Source organism: Nerophis ophidion, linkage group LG03 (assembly GCF_033978795.1).
Source record: "Nerophis ophidion isolate RoL-2023_Sa linkage group LG03, RoL_Noph_v1.0, whole genome shotgun sequence".
NCBI lineage: Eukaryota > Metazoa > Chordata > Actinopteri > Syngnathiformes > Syngnathidae > Nerophis > Nerophis ophidion.
In genome coordinates this window covers 6,729,233-6,743,800 of record NC_084613.1, presented here as the reverse complement: position 1 = coordinate 6,743,800, position 14,568 = coordinate 6,729,233, and the positions used below count along the sequence as shown (strand labels likewise).

Genomic DNA, 14,568 nt, shown 5'->3' with positions numbered 1-14,568 from the left:
CAAGTTGTCTAGTATGTTTAACATTTTATTTAAGGACTAAATGACAATAATAAACATATACGTCATGTTCAGTAAGTCTTTGCTGTCGTCCAGCATTTTGTTTTTGTTTACTTTATAGCCAGTTCAGTTCTAGTTTCCGCATAGCCTCCTCTAAGCTTCAATGGCTTTTCTTACGGGCACTCACCTTTTGTTTATGTTTGGTTGAAGCCTTTGATATCATTTTACCTGCACCCTGCCTCCCGCTGTCGCCTGCATATTGCAATCACGACAAACCGTGTTCCTAGCTACCTGCTGCCACCTACTGCCACGGAGGAGCCTCAGCTGCCTCTTTGATAGCCGCAGGAGGAACGACACGAGCTCCGCTCATGTCTAGGGTAAAAGCCGACTTATTACCACCATTTTCTCACCGAAACCTGCTATTTGACATGTGGTAGAGAACCATGTTAGCTTGATTGCTCTGTTTGAAATTAAAGCTTCACCGTCATTTTTAGGGAATGTAAACAAAGAAACACCGGCTGTGTTTGTGTTGCCGCAATACTCCGCTTCCCACCTGCATCTTTCTTCTTTGACGTCTCCATTATTAATTGAACAAATTGCAAAAGATTCAGCAACACAGATGTCCAAAATACTGTGGAATTATGCGTTAAAAACAGACTACTTTTAGCCGTGATCGGTGTCCGCTACAACCGGTGACAGCACCCACCCTCAAAAAACATTTGCATACTATAATTATTGGTTGGCAAAAAAATATTTTTCACCCGATTAGGTGAAATGAGATCTCAGGGGTTGAAAAACACTGATGTACAGAATCATAGTCCCACTGCCAAAATAAATCATAAAGTAAAGATGTGAAGATAACTTTTTTTTTTTTTTAAAAGCTGATTTTTATCTGTCTGGACGGTCATAAAATGTTGTTATTTAGGCTGTGAGCCAATCCCTGAGCGAGGTGAGTGATGTCATCATCTAAATGACGAGCACATCACCTCTTCTATGCTCACATGTGGCAGCTCCATGCAGGTGACAGCTACTTACCTGCCAGGTGGGTCTTGTCCAGACTTCTTTTGCCTTCTTTTCTTCATGTGTGAGGACTGAGGACACACTGACTGTATGTTGTGTACTTGATGATGTCTGCTGATGCACACAGAGCTTCTATTTTTGTGGGTCTGTGTGTGTCTGTGTGTGTCTGTGTTGGTTTGTGTGTGGGTCTGTGTGTGTATATGTGTGTCTGTGTGGATATTTGTGTGTCTGTGTGGGTCTGTACACAGAGCTTCTATTTTTGTGGGTCTGTGTGTGTCTGTGTTGGTTTGTGTGTGGGTCTGCGGGTGTATATGTGTGTCTGTGTGGATATGTGTGTGTCTGTGTGGGTTTGTGTGTGTCTCTGTGGATCTGTGTGGGTCCGTGTTAGTCTGTGTGTGTCTGTGTGGATCTGTGTTGGTCTGTGTGTGTCTGTGTGTGTCTGTGTTGGTCTGTGTGTGTCTGTGTGGGTCTGTTTGTGTCTGTGTGGGCGTGTGTGTGTCTGTGTGGGTCTATGTGGATCTGTGGGTCAGTGTGGGTGTGTGTGGGTGTATTTGTGTGTTTTTGTGTGTATCTGTGTGTGTTTGTGTGGGTCTGTGTGTGTCTGTGTGTGTCTGTGTGGATTTGTGTGTATCTGTGTGTGTGTGTGTGTGTGTGTGTGTGTGTGTGTGTGTGTGTGTGTGTGTGTGTGTGTGTGTGTGTGTGTGTGTGTGTAATTGTGGGTCTGTGTAAGTCTGTGTGGGTCTGTGTGTGGCTTTGTGTGTCCGTGTGTGTGTCAGTGTTTGTCTATGTAGATCTGTGTGTGTTTGTGTGTGTCTTTGTGTCTGCGCGTGTGTCTGTGTGTGTATATGTGTGTCTGTGTGGATATTTGTGTGTCTGTGTGGGTCTGTACACAGAGCTTCTATTTTTGTGCGTCTGTGTGTGTCTGTGTGTGTCTGTGTTGGTTTGTGTGTGGGTCCGTGGGTGTATATGCGTGTCTGTGTGGATATGTGTGTGTCTGTGTGGGTTTGTGTGTGTCTCTGTGGATCTGTGTGGGTCCGTGTTAGTCTGTGTGTGTCTGTGTGTGTCTGTGTTGGTCTGTGTGTGTCTGTGTGGGTCTGTTTGTGTCTGTGTGGACGTGTGTGTGTCTGTGTGGGTCTATGTGGATCTGTGGGTCAGTGTGGGTGTGTGTGTGTGTATTTGTGTGTTTTTGTGTGTATCTGTGTGTGTTTGTGTGGGTCTGTGTGTGTCTGTGTGTGTCTGTGTGGATTTGTGTGTATCTGTGTGTGTGTGTGTGTGTGTGTGTAATTGTGGGTCTGTGTAAGTCTGTGTGGGTCTGTGTGTGGCTTTGTGTGTCCGTGTGTGTGTCAGTGTTTGTCTATGTAGATCTGTGTGTGTTTGTGTGTGTCTTTGTGTCTGCGCGTGTGTCTGTGTGTGTTTATGTGTGTCTGTGTGTGTCTCTGTGTGTCTACGTGCGTCTGTGTGTGTGTCTGTCCGTGTGTCTGTGTAGGTCTGTGTGTGTCTATGTGGGTCTGTATGTGTGTCAGTGTTTGTCTATGTAGATCTGTGTGTATCTGTGTGTGTTTGTGTGTGTCTTTGTGTCTGTGTGTTTATGTGTGTCTGTGTGTGTCTCTGTGTGTCTATGTGCGTCTGTGTGTGTCTGTCTGTGTGTCTGTGTAGGTCTGTGTGTCTCTATGTGTGTCTGTGTTTGTCTATGTAGGTCTGTGTGTATCTGTGTGTGTTTGTGTGTGTCTTTGTGTCTGTGTGTGTGTCTGTGTGTTTATGTGTGTCTGTGTGTGTCTCTGTGTGTCTACGTGCGTCTGTGTGTGTCTGTCTGTATGTCTGTGTAGATCTGTGTGTATCTGTGTGTGTTTGTGTGTGTCTTTGTGTCTGTGTGTGTCTGTGTGTTTATGTGTGTCTGTGTGTGTCTCTGTGTGTCTACGTGCGTCTGTGTGTGTCTGTCTGTGTAGGTCTGTGTGTCTCTATGTGTGTCTATGTGTGTCTGCGTGTGTCTGTGTGTGTCAGTGTGGATCTGAGTGGGTCTGTGTGTGTCTGCTGTGTGGGTCTGTGTGTGTCTGTGTGAGTGTCTGTGTGGGTCTGTGTGTGTCTGTGTGAGTGTCTGTGTGGGTCTGTGTGTGTCTGTGTGAGTGTCTGTGTGGGTCTGTGTGAGTGTCTGTGTGGGTTTGTGTGTGTCTGTGTGAGTGTCTGTGTGGGTCTGTGTGAGTGTCTGTGTGTGTCTGTGTGAGTGTCTGTGTGTGTCTGTGTGTCTCGATGTGTGTCTGTGTGGGTCTTTGTGCATCTGTGTGTGTGTGTGTGTGTGTGTGTGTGTGTCTATGTTTGTCTATGTTTGTCTGTGTGTGTGTGTGTGTCTGTGTGTGTGTGTGTGTGTGTGTGTGTGTGTGTGTGTGTCAGTGTTTGTCTATGTAGATCTGTGTGTATCTGTGTGTGTTTGTGTGTGTCTTTGTGTCTGTGTGTTTATGTGTGTCTGTGTGTGTCTCTGTGTGTCTATGTGCGTCTGTGTGTGTGTGTGTCTGTCTGTGTGTCTGTGTAGGTCTGTGTGTCTCTATGTGTGTCTGTGTTTGTCTATGTAGGTCTGTGTGTATCTGTGTGTGTTTGTGTGTGTCTTTGTGTCTGTGTGTGTGTCTGTGTGTTTATGTGTGTCTGTGTGTGTCTCTGTGTGTCTACGTGCGTCTGTGTGTGTCTGTCTGTATGTCTGTGTAGATCTGTGTGTATCTGTGTGTGTTTGTGTGTGTCTTTGTGTCTCTGTGTGTCTATGTGCGTCTGTGTGTGTCTGTCTGTGTGTCTGTGTAGGTCTGTGTGTCTCTATGTGTGTCTGTGTTTGTCTATGTAGGTCTGTGTGTATCTGTGTGTGTTTGTGTGTGTCTTTGTGTCTGTGTGTGTGTCTGTGTGTTTATGTGTGTCTGTGTGTGTCTCTGTGTGTCTACGTGCGTCTGTGTGTGTCTGTCTGTATGTCTGTGTAGATCTGTGTGTATCTGTGTGTGTTTGTGTGTGTCTTTGTGTCTGTGTGTGTCTGTGTGTTTATGTGTGTCTGTGTGTGTCCCTGTGTGTCTACGTGCGTCTGTGTGTGTCTGTCTGTGTAGGTCTGTGTGTCTCTATGTGTGTCTGTGTGTGTCTGCGTGTGTCTGTGTGTGTCAGTGTGGATCTGAGTGGGTCTGTGTGTGTCTGCTGTGTGGGTCTGTGTGTGTCTGTGTGAGTGTCTGTGTGGGTCTGTGTGAGTGTCTGTGTGGGTCTGTGTGAGTGTCTGTGTGAGTGTCTGTGTGGGTCTGTGTGAGTGTCTGTGTGGGTCTGTGTGTGTCTGTGTGAGTGTCTGTGTGGGTCTGTGTGTGTCTGTGTGAGTGTCTGTGTGGGTCTGTGTGAGTGTCTGTGTGTGTCTGTGTGAGTGTCTGTGTGGGTCTGTGTGTGTCTGTGTGAGTGTCTGTGTGGGTCTGTGTGTGTCTGTGTGTGTCTGCTGTGTGGGTCTGTGTGTGTCTGTGTGAGTGTCTGTGTGGGTCTGTGTGAGTGTCTGTGTGTGTCTGTGTGAGTGTCTGTGTGGGTCTGTGTGTGTCTGTGTGAGTGTCTGTGTGGGTCTGTGTGAGTGTCTGTGTGGGTTTGTGTGTGTCTGTGTGAGTGTCTGTGTGGGTCTGTGTGAGTGTCTGTGTGTGTCTGTGTGAGTGTCTCTGTGTGTTTGTGTGTCTCGATGTGTGTCTGTGTGGGTCTTTGTGCATCTGTGTGTGTGTGTGTGTGTGTGTGTGTGTGTGTCTATGTTTGTCTATGTTTGTCTGTGTGTGTGTGTGTGTGTGTTTGTGTGTGTGTGTGTGTGTGTGTGTGTGTGTGTGTGTGTGTGTGTGTGTGTGTGTGTGTGTGTGTGTGTGTCTGTGGATCTGAGTGGGTCTGTGTGTGTCTGCGTGGGTCTGTGTGTGTCTGTGTGTGACCGTGTGGGTCTGTGTTTGGGTCTGTGTGTGTCTTTGTGTGTCTGTGTGTGTGTGTGTGTGGGTCTGTGTGTGTCTGTGTGAGTGTCTGTGTGTGTCTGTGTGTCTCGATGTGTGTCTGTGTGGGTCTTTGTGCATCTGTGTGTGTGTGTGTGTGTGTGTGTGTGTGTGTGTGTGTGTGTGTGTGTGTGTGTGTGTGTGTGTGTGTGTCTATGTTTGTCTATGTTTGTCTGTGTGTGTATGTGTGTGTGTTTGTGTGTGTGTGTGTGTGTGTGTGTGTGTGTGTGTGTGTGTGTGTCTGTGGATCTGAGTGGCTCTGTGTGTGTCTGTGTGTGTCTGTGTGTGTCTGTGTGTGACCGTGTGGGTCTGTGTTTGGGTCTGTGTGTGTCTTTGTGTGTCTGTGTGTGTGTGTGTCTGAGTGTTTTTTATGTTTCCGTGTGTGTGTGTGTTTGTTTCAATATTCACAACACAACGATGTTCACCCACACACACACACACACACACACACTTTGTTACAGAAATGTGTGTGTTTGCCTGACAGGAAGTGACCATGGAAGGACTCAGTGTCACCATCTTTGTCACCGTGCAGAAGGTCTTCTACCCACTGCTTTGCATCATGGGTATTCCAGGTACATCATCTACATCATCACATGTACACAACCTCAAAAAGCAGGGAAGTTGGCACCTTGTGTAAACGGTACATCAAAAATCATGATTAATCACAGGTTATTACCCGCATGCATAATGTGGGGGAGAGTAAAATATATTTTTGTTAAAAACTGGACTCCAGGTCCAGACTGAGGCCAAGGAAAAAAACCTCATAGCCATCATCATCGGCGGTCACTTGAACGAGTATGGCGATCCTCCTGGTAGGAGTGTATCCCTTTATGGGGGATGCCTGTGCGTGTTTACTTGTTTAAAATTCCCGAAGATGAAGCTTTACTATGGATCAGAGCGGTCAAGCCAACATGGCAACCGGCAGTTTTCGGTGAGAAAATTGTGGTAATAAGTCGCCTCCTACCGGAGACATCAGACTCTGGCGTCAACACACCCGTGGCCACACCCCTCCGACTTTCAGGTACTATTTAATCTCACTAAAACACTAGCAACACAATGAGCAGTTAAAGGATTTTCCAGAATTATCCTAGTAAATGTGTCTAATAACATCTGAATCTATACATGTTGGGACGGCGTGGCACAGTGGGAAGGAGGCCGTGCGCAACCCGAGGGGTCCCTGGTTCAATCCCCACCTAGTACCGACCTCCTCACGTCCGTTGTGTACCTGAGCAAGACACTTCACCCTTGCTCCTGATGGGTGCTGGTTAGCGCCTTGCATGGCAGCTCCCTCCATCAGTGTGTGAATGTGTGTGTGAATGGGTAAATGTGGAAGTAGCGTCAAAGCGCTTGAGGGTTGCAGGTTCGATTCCCGCTTCTGCCATCCTAGTCACTGCCGTTGTGTCCTTGGGCAAGACACTTGACCCACCTGCTCCCAGTGCCACCCACACTGGTTTAAAAATGTAACTTAGATATTGGGTTTCACTACGTAAAGCGCTTTGAGTCACTAGAGAAAAGCGCTATATAAATATAATTCACTTCACTTCACTTGAGTACCTTGAAGGTAGAAAAGCGCTATACAAGTACAACCCATTTATCATTTATTTATTTAATCGCTCCCACTGCAATCGCCTTTTTTTTTCTTTTTTTTTCTAGTCCTTCCATCCATCCATCCATTTTCTACCGCTTATTCCCTTTTGGGATGGCGGGGGGCGCTGGTGCCTATCTCAGCTACAATCGGGCGGGTCCTTCACTCTAAATTTCCTCATCCACGAATCTTTCATCCTCGCTCAAATTAATGGGGAAATTGTCGCTTTCTCGGTCCGAATCGCTCTAGCTGCTGCTGGCTATGGTTGTAAACAATGTGAGGATGTGAGGAGTCCTACAACCCGTGACATCACGCGGACATCGTCTGCTACTTCCGGTACAGGCAAGGCTTATTAATTAGCGACCAAAAGTTGCAAACTTTATCGTCGATGTTCTCTACTCAATCCTTTCAGCAAAAATATGGCGATATCGCGAAATGATCAAGTATGACACATAGAATGGAGCTGCTATCCCCGTTTGAATAAGAAAATCTCATTTCAGTAGGCTTTTAAATCAATTTGGAGCAAGTGTGCAGTCTCAAGTATTCCCAGAGCACTCTAAATTTCCTCATCCACGAATCTTTCATCCTCGCTCAAATTAATGGGGAGATTGTCGCTTTCTCGGTCCGAATCACTCTAGCTGCTGCTGGCTATGGTTGTAAACAATGTGAGGATGTGAGGAGTCCTACAACCCGTGACATCACGCGGACATCGTCTGCTACTTCCGGTACAGGCAAGGCTTTTTGAGTTGCAAACTTTATCGTGGATGTTCTCTACTCAATCCTTTCAGCAAAAATATGGCGATATCACGAAATGATCAAGTATGACACATAGAATGGAGCTGCTATCCCCGTTTAAATAAGAAAATCTCATTTCACTAGGCTTTTAAATCATTTTGGAGCAAGTGTGCAGTCTCAAGTATTCCCAGAGCACTCTAAATTTCCTCATCCACGAATCTTTCATCCTCGCTCAAATTAATGGGGAAATTGTCGCTTTCTCGGTCCGAATCGCTCTCGCTGCTGGTGGCCATGGTTGTAAACAATGTGAGGATGTGAGGAGCTCCACAACCCGTGACATCACGCGCACATCGTCCGCTATTTCCGATATAGGCAAGGCTTTTTAGTTGCAAACTTTATCGTGGATGTTCTCTACTCAGCAAAAATATGGCAATATCGCGAAATGATCAAGTATGACACATAGAATGGAGCTGCTATCCCCGTTTGAATAAGAAAATCTAATTTCAGTAGGCTTTTAAATCATTTTGGAGCAAGTGTGCAGTCTCAAGTATTTCCAGAGCACTCTAAATTTCCTCATCCACGAATCTTTCATCCTCGCTCAAATTAATGGGGGAAATGTCACTTTCTCGGTCCGAATCGCTCTAGCTGCTGGTGGCTATGGTTGTAAACAATGTGAGGATGTGAGGAGTCCTACAACCCGTGACCTCACGGCACATCGTCCGCTACTTCCGGTACAGGCAAGGCTTTTTTAGTTGCAAACTTTATCGTGGATGTTCTCTACTCAGCAAAAATATGGCAATATCGCGAAAAGATCAAGTATGACACATAGAAAGGAGCTGCTATCCCCGTTTGAATAAGAAAATCTCATTTCAGTAGGCTTTTAAATCATTTTGGAGCAAGTGTGCAGTCTCAAGTATTCCCAGAGCACTCTAAATTTCCTCATCCACGAATCTTTCATCCTCGCTCAAATTAATGGGGAAATTGTCGCTTTCTCGGTCCGAATCGCTCTAGCTGCTGCTGGCTATGGTTGTAAACAATGTGAGGATGTGAGGAGTCCTACAACCCGTGACATCACGCGCACATCGTCTGCTATTTCCGGTACAGGCAAGGCTTTTTTTAGTTGCGAACTTTATCGTGGATGTTCTCTACTCAGCAAAAATATGGCAATATCGCGAAATGATCAAGTATGACACATAGAAAGGAGCTGCTATTCCCTTTTAAATAAGAAAATCTCATTTCACTAGGCTTTTAAATCATTTTGGAGCAAGTGTGCAGTCTCAAGTATTCCCAGAGCACTCTAAATTTCCTCATCCACGAATCTTTCATCCTCGCTCAAATTAATGGGGAAATTCTCGCTTTCTCTGTCCGAATCGCTCTCGCTGCTGCTGGCCATGGTTGTAAACAATGTGAGGATGTGAGGAGTCCTACAACCCGTGACGTCACGCGCACATCGTCTGCTATTTCCGGTACAGGCAAGGCTTTTTTAGTTGCAATCTTTATCGTGGATGTTCTCTACTCAGCAAAAATATGGCAATATGGCGAAATGATCAAGTATGACACATAGAAAGGAGCTGCTATCCCCGTTTGAATAAGAAAATCTCATTTCACTAGGCTTTTAAATCATTTTGGAGCAAGTGTGCAGTCTCAAGTATTCCCAGAGCACTCTAAATTTCCTCATCCACAAATCTTTCATCCTCGCTCAAATTAATGGGGAAATTGTCGCTTTCTCAGTCCGAATCGCTCTAGCTGCTGCTGGCTATGATTGTAAACAATGTTCAGATGTGAGGAGTCCTACAACCCGTGACGTCACACGCACATCGTCTGCTACTTCCGGTACAGGCAAGGCTTTTTTAGTTGCAATCTTTATCGTGGATGTTCTCTACTCAGCAAAAATATGGCAATATGGCGAAATGATCAAGTATGACACATAGAAAGGAGCTGCTATCCCCGTTTGAATAAGAAAATCTCATTTCACTAGGCTTTTAAATCATTTTGGAGCAAGTGTGCAGTCTCAAGTATTCCCAGAGCACTCTAAATTTCCTCATCCACAAATCTTTCATCCTCGCTCAAATTAATGGGGAAATTGTCGCTTTCTCAGTCCGAATCGCTCTAGCTGCTGCTGGCTATGATTGTAAACAATGTTCAGATGTGAGGAGTCCTACAACCCGTGACGTCACACGCACATCGTCTGCTACTTCCGGTACAGGCAAGGCTTTTTTAGTTGCAATCTTTATCGTGGATGTTCTCTACTCAGCAAAAATATGGCAATATGGCGAAATGATCAAGTATGACACATAGAAAGGAGCTGCTATCCCCGTTTGAATAAGAAAATCTCATTTCAGTAGGCTTTTAAATCATTTTGGAGCAAGTGTGCAGTCTCAAGTATTCCCAGAGCTTTACTGCCCTCTGGTGGCGGTTCTTTAAAACCGCAGCAGAAATGAAAATGTCATTTGAGACGTTGCTGTGACTTTTCCCCCCAGCCAACCTCTTCACCTTCTACATGATCGTCTTCCGCAAGTGCGGCATGTCGGACACGGCCGTGGTCTACCTGAGCTGCCTGGCCCTGGTGGACACCTCCTACGTGCTGTGGGTGGTCCTCATCGACCTGACCCTCACCTTCTGGCTGCTGCAGCCCTTCTGGCACTCCCACCCGTGGTGCGGCCTCCTGGGCTTCCTGCAGTACGGCGCCCTGTACAGCTCCTCCTGGATCGTGGTGGCGTTCACCGTCGAGCGCTACCTGGTACTGCGCAGCGCGGCCGCCAGACCGCCTTGCTCGCAGGCCCGGGCCACCGTGCTGACCTGCGCCGGCGTGGTGGCGGCCTCGCACCTGGCGTCCGTGCCGCTCGGCTGGATCAACGAGGTGGCGCCCGTCGACGTGACGGTGGACGGACGGAACCTGACCGTGCCTCGGTGTCACTACCGAGAGGAGACGTACTCCACGGTCATCGTGTGGGTGACCACCTTCATGTCGGGGGGGATCCCCATCGTCCTGGTCATGGTCTTCAACTACCTCATCGGGTGTCACCTGTCCCGCGCCAGTCGACTCTTCACCAAGGAGGAGCGCCGTGTCATCCGCGGGCGAGCCAGCCGGGGCATGTTGAGGAGGACCATCCTCTTGCTGGGGACCGTCTCCGTGGCCTTCGTGGTTCTCAGCCTGCCCCGCTTCGTCACCTACTGCATCCTGAGGACCGAGCACAACACGGCCTACTTCGACCGCAACGACTACCGTCTGCCCATCAACATCGCCGGCGACGTGGCCAACATGCTGCAGAACCTGAACTCCGCCACCAACTTCTTGCTCTACTGCGTGGTCAGCAGGCGCTTCCGGCAGGAGCTGGTTCGGGCGCTGACTTGCAAAGTCCGGACTCGCGAGCCCGCCTCGAACCTCACGCACACCGTGAACGTCTTCTCCGTCTCAGAACGTAAGACCACCAACAAATCCCCAAATATATAAACAAACCCTGGGAAATGATGTGTTGTAAATAAAATGTGAGGGTGACTACATTAAAGCAGGGGGAGGTGCTATTTTCAGTCTTTTTATCGGCCCTCCCTTACAGTTTTTCCCACAAAGCACTTCTGTGTCCGAGGCGTTTATAAACAACTTAACATTTGTATAATTCGGTTTTTGACACAAATGCCAAAAATGTGTCCTGGTTTTTGTAGTACGGTCTGTATATGTATATATATATATATATATATATATATATATATATATATATATATAAATCAGGGAAACCTGCGAAACAGGCTTGTAGGGATGATATAGCCTCTGTATTTTTTCCTGAACTAACATATATATATATATATATATATATATATATATATATATACATACATATATACATATGTATATGTATATATATATGTATATGTGTATATATATATGTATGTATGTATATGTATATATATATGTATACATATGTGTATATATATACATATATACATATGTATATGTATATATATATGCATATGTGTATATATATGTATGTATGTATATGTATATGTATACACATGTGTATATATATATATATGTATGTATGTATATGTATATATATGTATACATATGTGTGTATATATATATATATATACATACATACCGTATTTCCTTGAATTAGTATGCGCCTGCCTTAAATTACTGCCGGGTCAAACTCGCTTTGCAAAAAAAATTAGCGCATGCTTAGTATTACCGTCGGGTCAAACTCGTGACGTCACGAGTGACACTTCCCTTGTCATCATTTTCAAAATGGAAGAAGCTGATGTCAATACCGGTAATTTGAAATCGCATAAAGGGAAGAAGATTAAGAGCTATTCAGTAGGATTTAAGGTCCAAGCTTACATCACACTCAAATTTTTACCGCATGCCTTTGGTAAGTGCCGGAGTGAGAAGAGGTTTTAAATTAAATTAAGCAAATACGGTACATTTGTTTATTGCTACTTTACGTAAATTCAGTTTTCAGCCCCTGGCCAATTGATTTAAGTTTTTGCCAAGACGTTTTTGATTCATTTATTTAAATTTAACACTTGTTTATTGTTTTTTTTTTAACTGTACAGTACATAAATGCATATTTTTGGAAACCACACCCATACTTTCTAGAACCGTTCAATGTCAGCATAGCATTGTCCTATTTAAGGAAATAAAGCACATCTCTAATCCAGATACATGTTTTGTGATCAGGGATTTAAAACAGAAAAATTGTCTCAGTTTTCACACGATTTCGGTTTTCATCGCACCTTTTAGTACAGGTGATGAACAAAATCTGAGGTACCGCTGTATATAATCCAGTAATGCTAATGTAAAATGATGAACAATACGACAAAACACTGATATTTGTCAAAATAAACAACAATTGAACAACTTCCAACCTCAACACGATAGCATCGGTCCGATACTGTTGAATGATCGAGAGAGAAAAAATGATGGATCATCAACCTTTCACCAAGACGTCACTTGAGGGTCTTGTGAGAGGACGCCAGATCATTATTAAGAAAAAACGACCGACAGGAAGGCTAAAAACACGTTTTATTTCAACAGACTCTAGCGCCGTACCTGCCGTCGAAACCGCCCAGTTCCTGTCTTCACAATAAAAGCCCTGCTCCATCCTGCCTGCGCTAACAAAATAAGAGTCTCAGAAAGCTAGCAAGTAAGGGAGTTTGCCGCCAATGTATTTCTTGTAAAGTGTATAAAGCTGGACAAACTTTCATGTGGTTTTGGACAGAAAGGAGGACTTTTTTTGTCTCCTCCTTTTGAAAAAAAATATTTTTTCATAACTACTGTCTGTTTCTTATCAATGCAAGTCATTAACTTATATTCTTGTCTTCATGAATAAATGAATATAAATGACATATATCATCCCATTTTCCATTCTATTTTAGTTTACAACCCCCTAGCCGTTATTTTGTACTGTTTCTGTACATGTTTTGATTATTTTTATTTAGTTGCTTGTATGTAAATTTTGCATATTATAAATAATAGTTTAAAAAAAAAAATATATATATATATATATATATATATATATATATATATATATATATATATATATATAAAATTGTGAATTTTCTACCACGAGCAAATTCTCAAGTCATTGTTTCCTAATAATATTAACAATAATAATAATAATAGATTTTAATTGTAAAAAGCAACCTCAAAGTGCTACAGTGTATTAAAAAAATAAATACAAAGATAATAAAAGTAAATAAAAATAAAAACTAGAACTAGCACGCATATATATAAAAAATAAAAATAAAAAATAAAAATAAAAACACACATTGATCCGGACAAGCAGCAACAATAGTAGAAATTACATAAATGTCTTTTTTTGGGGGGAAAATAAAACCTACATTTTTTTATTGGCTTAATAATTTTAAAATCTAATTTAAATCTTGGAAAATTATTAGAAATACAAAAGGCTTTAAATTAATTTGGTTATTGTGGAAATTTCAAGTGATTTAGATTATTTAGAATTTTGCATCTTACCCTATTTTGGAAAATAAAACCTAGATTTTCTTATTGGCTTGATAATTTTAAAATCTCTTTTGAATCTTAGAAAATTATTAACAATAAAAAAAGCTTTGAATTAATTTGGTTATTGTGGAAATTTCAAGTGATTTAGATTTTTAGAATTTTGCATCTTACCCTATTTTGGAAAATAAAACCTACATTTTCTGATTGGATTAATAATTTTAAAATCTCTATAAAATCTAAGAATGAGATTAAAAATAAAAAAGGCTTGAAATTAATTTTGTTATTGCAGAAATTTCAAGTGATTTAGATTATTTAGAATTTTGCATCTTACCCTATTTTGGAAAATAAAACCTACATTTTCTGATTGGATTAATAATTTTAAAATCTCTTTTAAATCTAAGAAAATTATTAAAAATACAAAAGGCTTTAAATCAGTTTGGTTATTGCGGAAATTTCAAGTGATTTAGATTATTTTGAATTTTGCATCTTACCCTATTTTGAAAAATAAAACCTAGATTTTCTTATTGGCCTAATAATTTTTAAATCTCAATTAAATCTTAGAAAATGATTAAAAATACAAAAGGCTTTAAATTAATTTTTTTATTGCGGAAATTTCAAGTGATTAAGATTATATAGAATTTTGCATCTTGCCCTATTTTGGAAAATAAAACCTAGATTTTCTTATTGGCTTAATAATTTTAAAATCTTTTTTAAATGTTAGAAAATGATTAAAAATACAAAAGGCTTTAAATTAATTTGGTTATTGCGGAAATTTCAAGTGATTTACATTATTTTGAATTTTGCATCTTACCCTATTTTGAAAAATAAAACCTAGATTTTCTTATTGGCTTAATAATTTTAAAATCTCAATTAAATCCTAGAAAATTATTAAAAATCTAAAAGGCTTTAAATTAGTTTGGTTATTGCAGAAATTTCAAGTGATTAAGATTATATAGAATTTTGCATCTTACCCTATTTTGAAAAATAAAACCTAGATTTTCTTATTGGCCTAATAATTTTTAAATCTCAATTAAATCTTAGAAAATGATTAAAAATACAAAAGGCTTTAAATTAATTTTTTTATTGCAGAAATTTCAAGTGATTTAGATTATTTTTGAATTTTGCATCTTACCTTATTTTGGAAAATAAAACCTACATTTTCTGATTGGATTAATAATTTTAAAATCTAAATAAAGCTTGGAAAATTATTAAAAATACAAAAGGCTTTAAATTAATTTGGTTATTGCGGAAATTTCAAATGGTTTAGATTATTTTGAATTTTGCATCTTACTTTATTTTGGAAAATA

General features: G+C 42.0%; 1 protein-coding gene across 1 annotated transcript; it reads left to right on the top strand.

Moving 5' to 3' along the window:
- Window positions 1-919: 919 nt before the first annotated feature.
- LOC133548702 (probable G-protein coupled receptor 139) lies at window positions 920-10,864 on the top strand. Its single transcript, XM_061893675.1, has 3 exons — window positions 920-1,039; window positions 5,464-5,551; window positions 9,780-10,864. The coding sequence occupies exons 2-3, from the start codon at window positions 5,473-5,475 to the stop codon at window positions 10,751-10,753; spliced, it is 1,053 nt and encodes a 350-aa protein (XP_061749659.1). The 5' UTR covers window positions 920-1,039; window positions 5,464-5,472; the 3' UTR covers window positions 10,754-10,864.
- The last annotated feature ends 3,704 nt before the right edge of the window (window positions 10,865-14,568 follow it).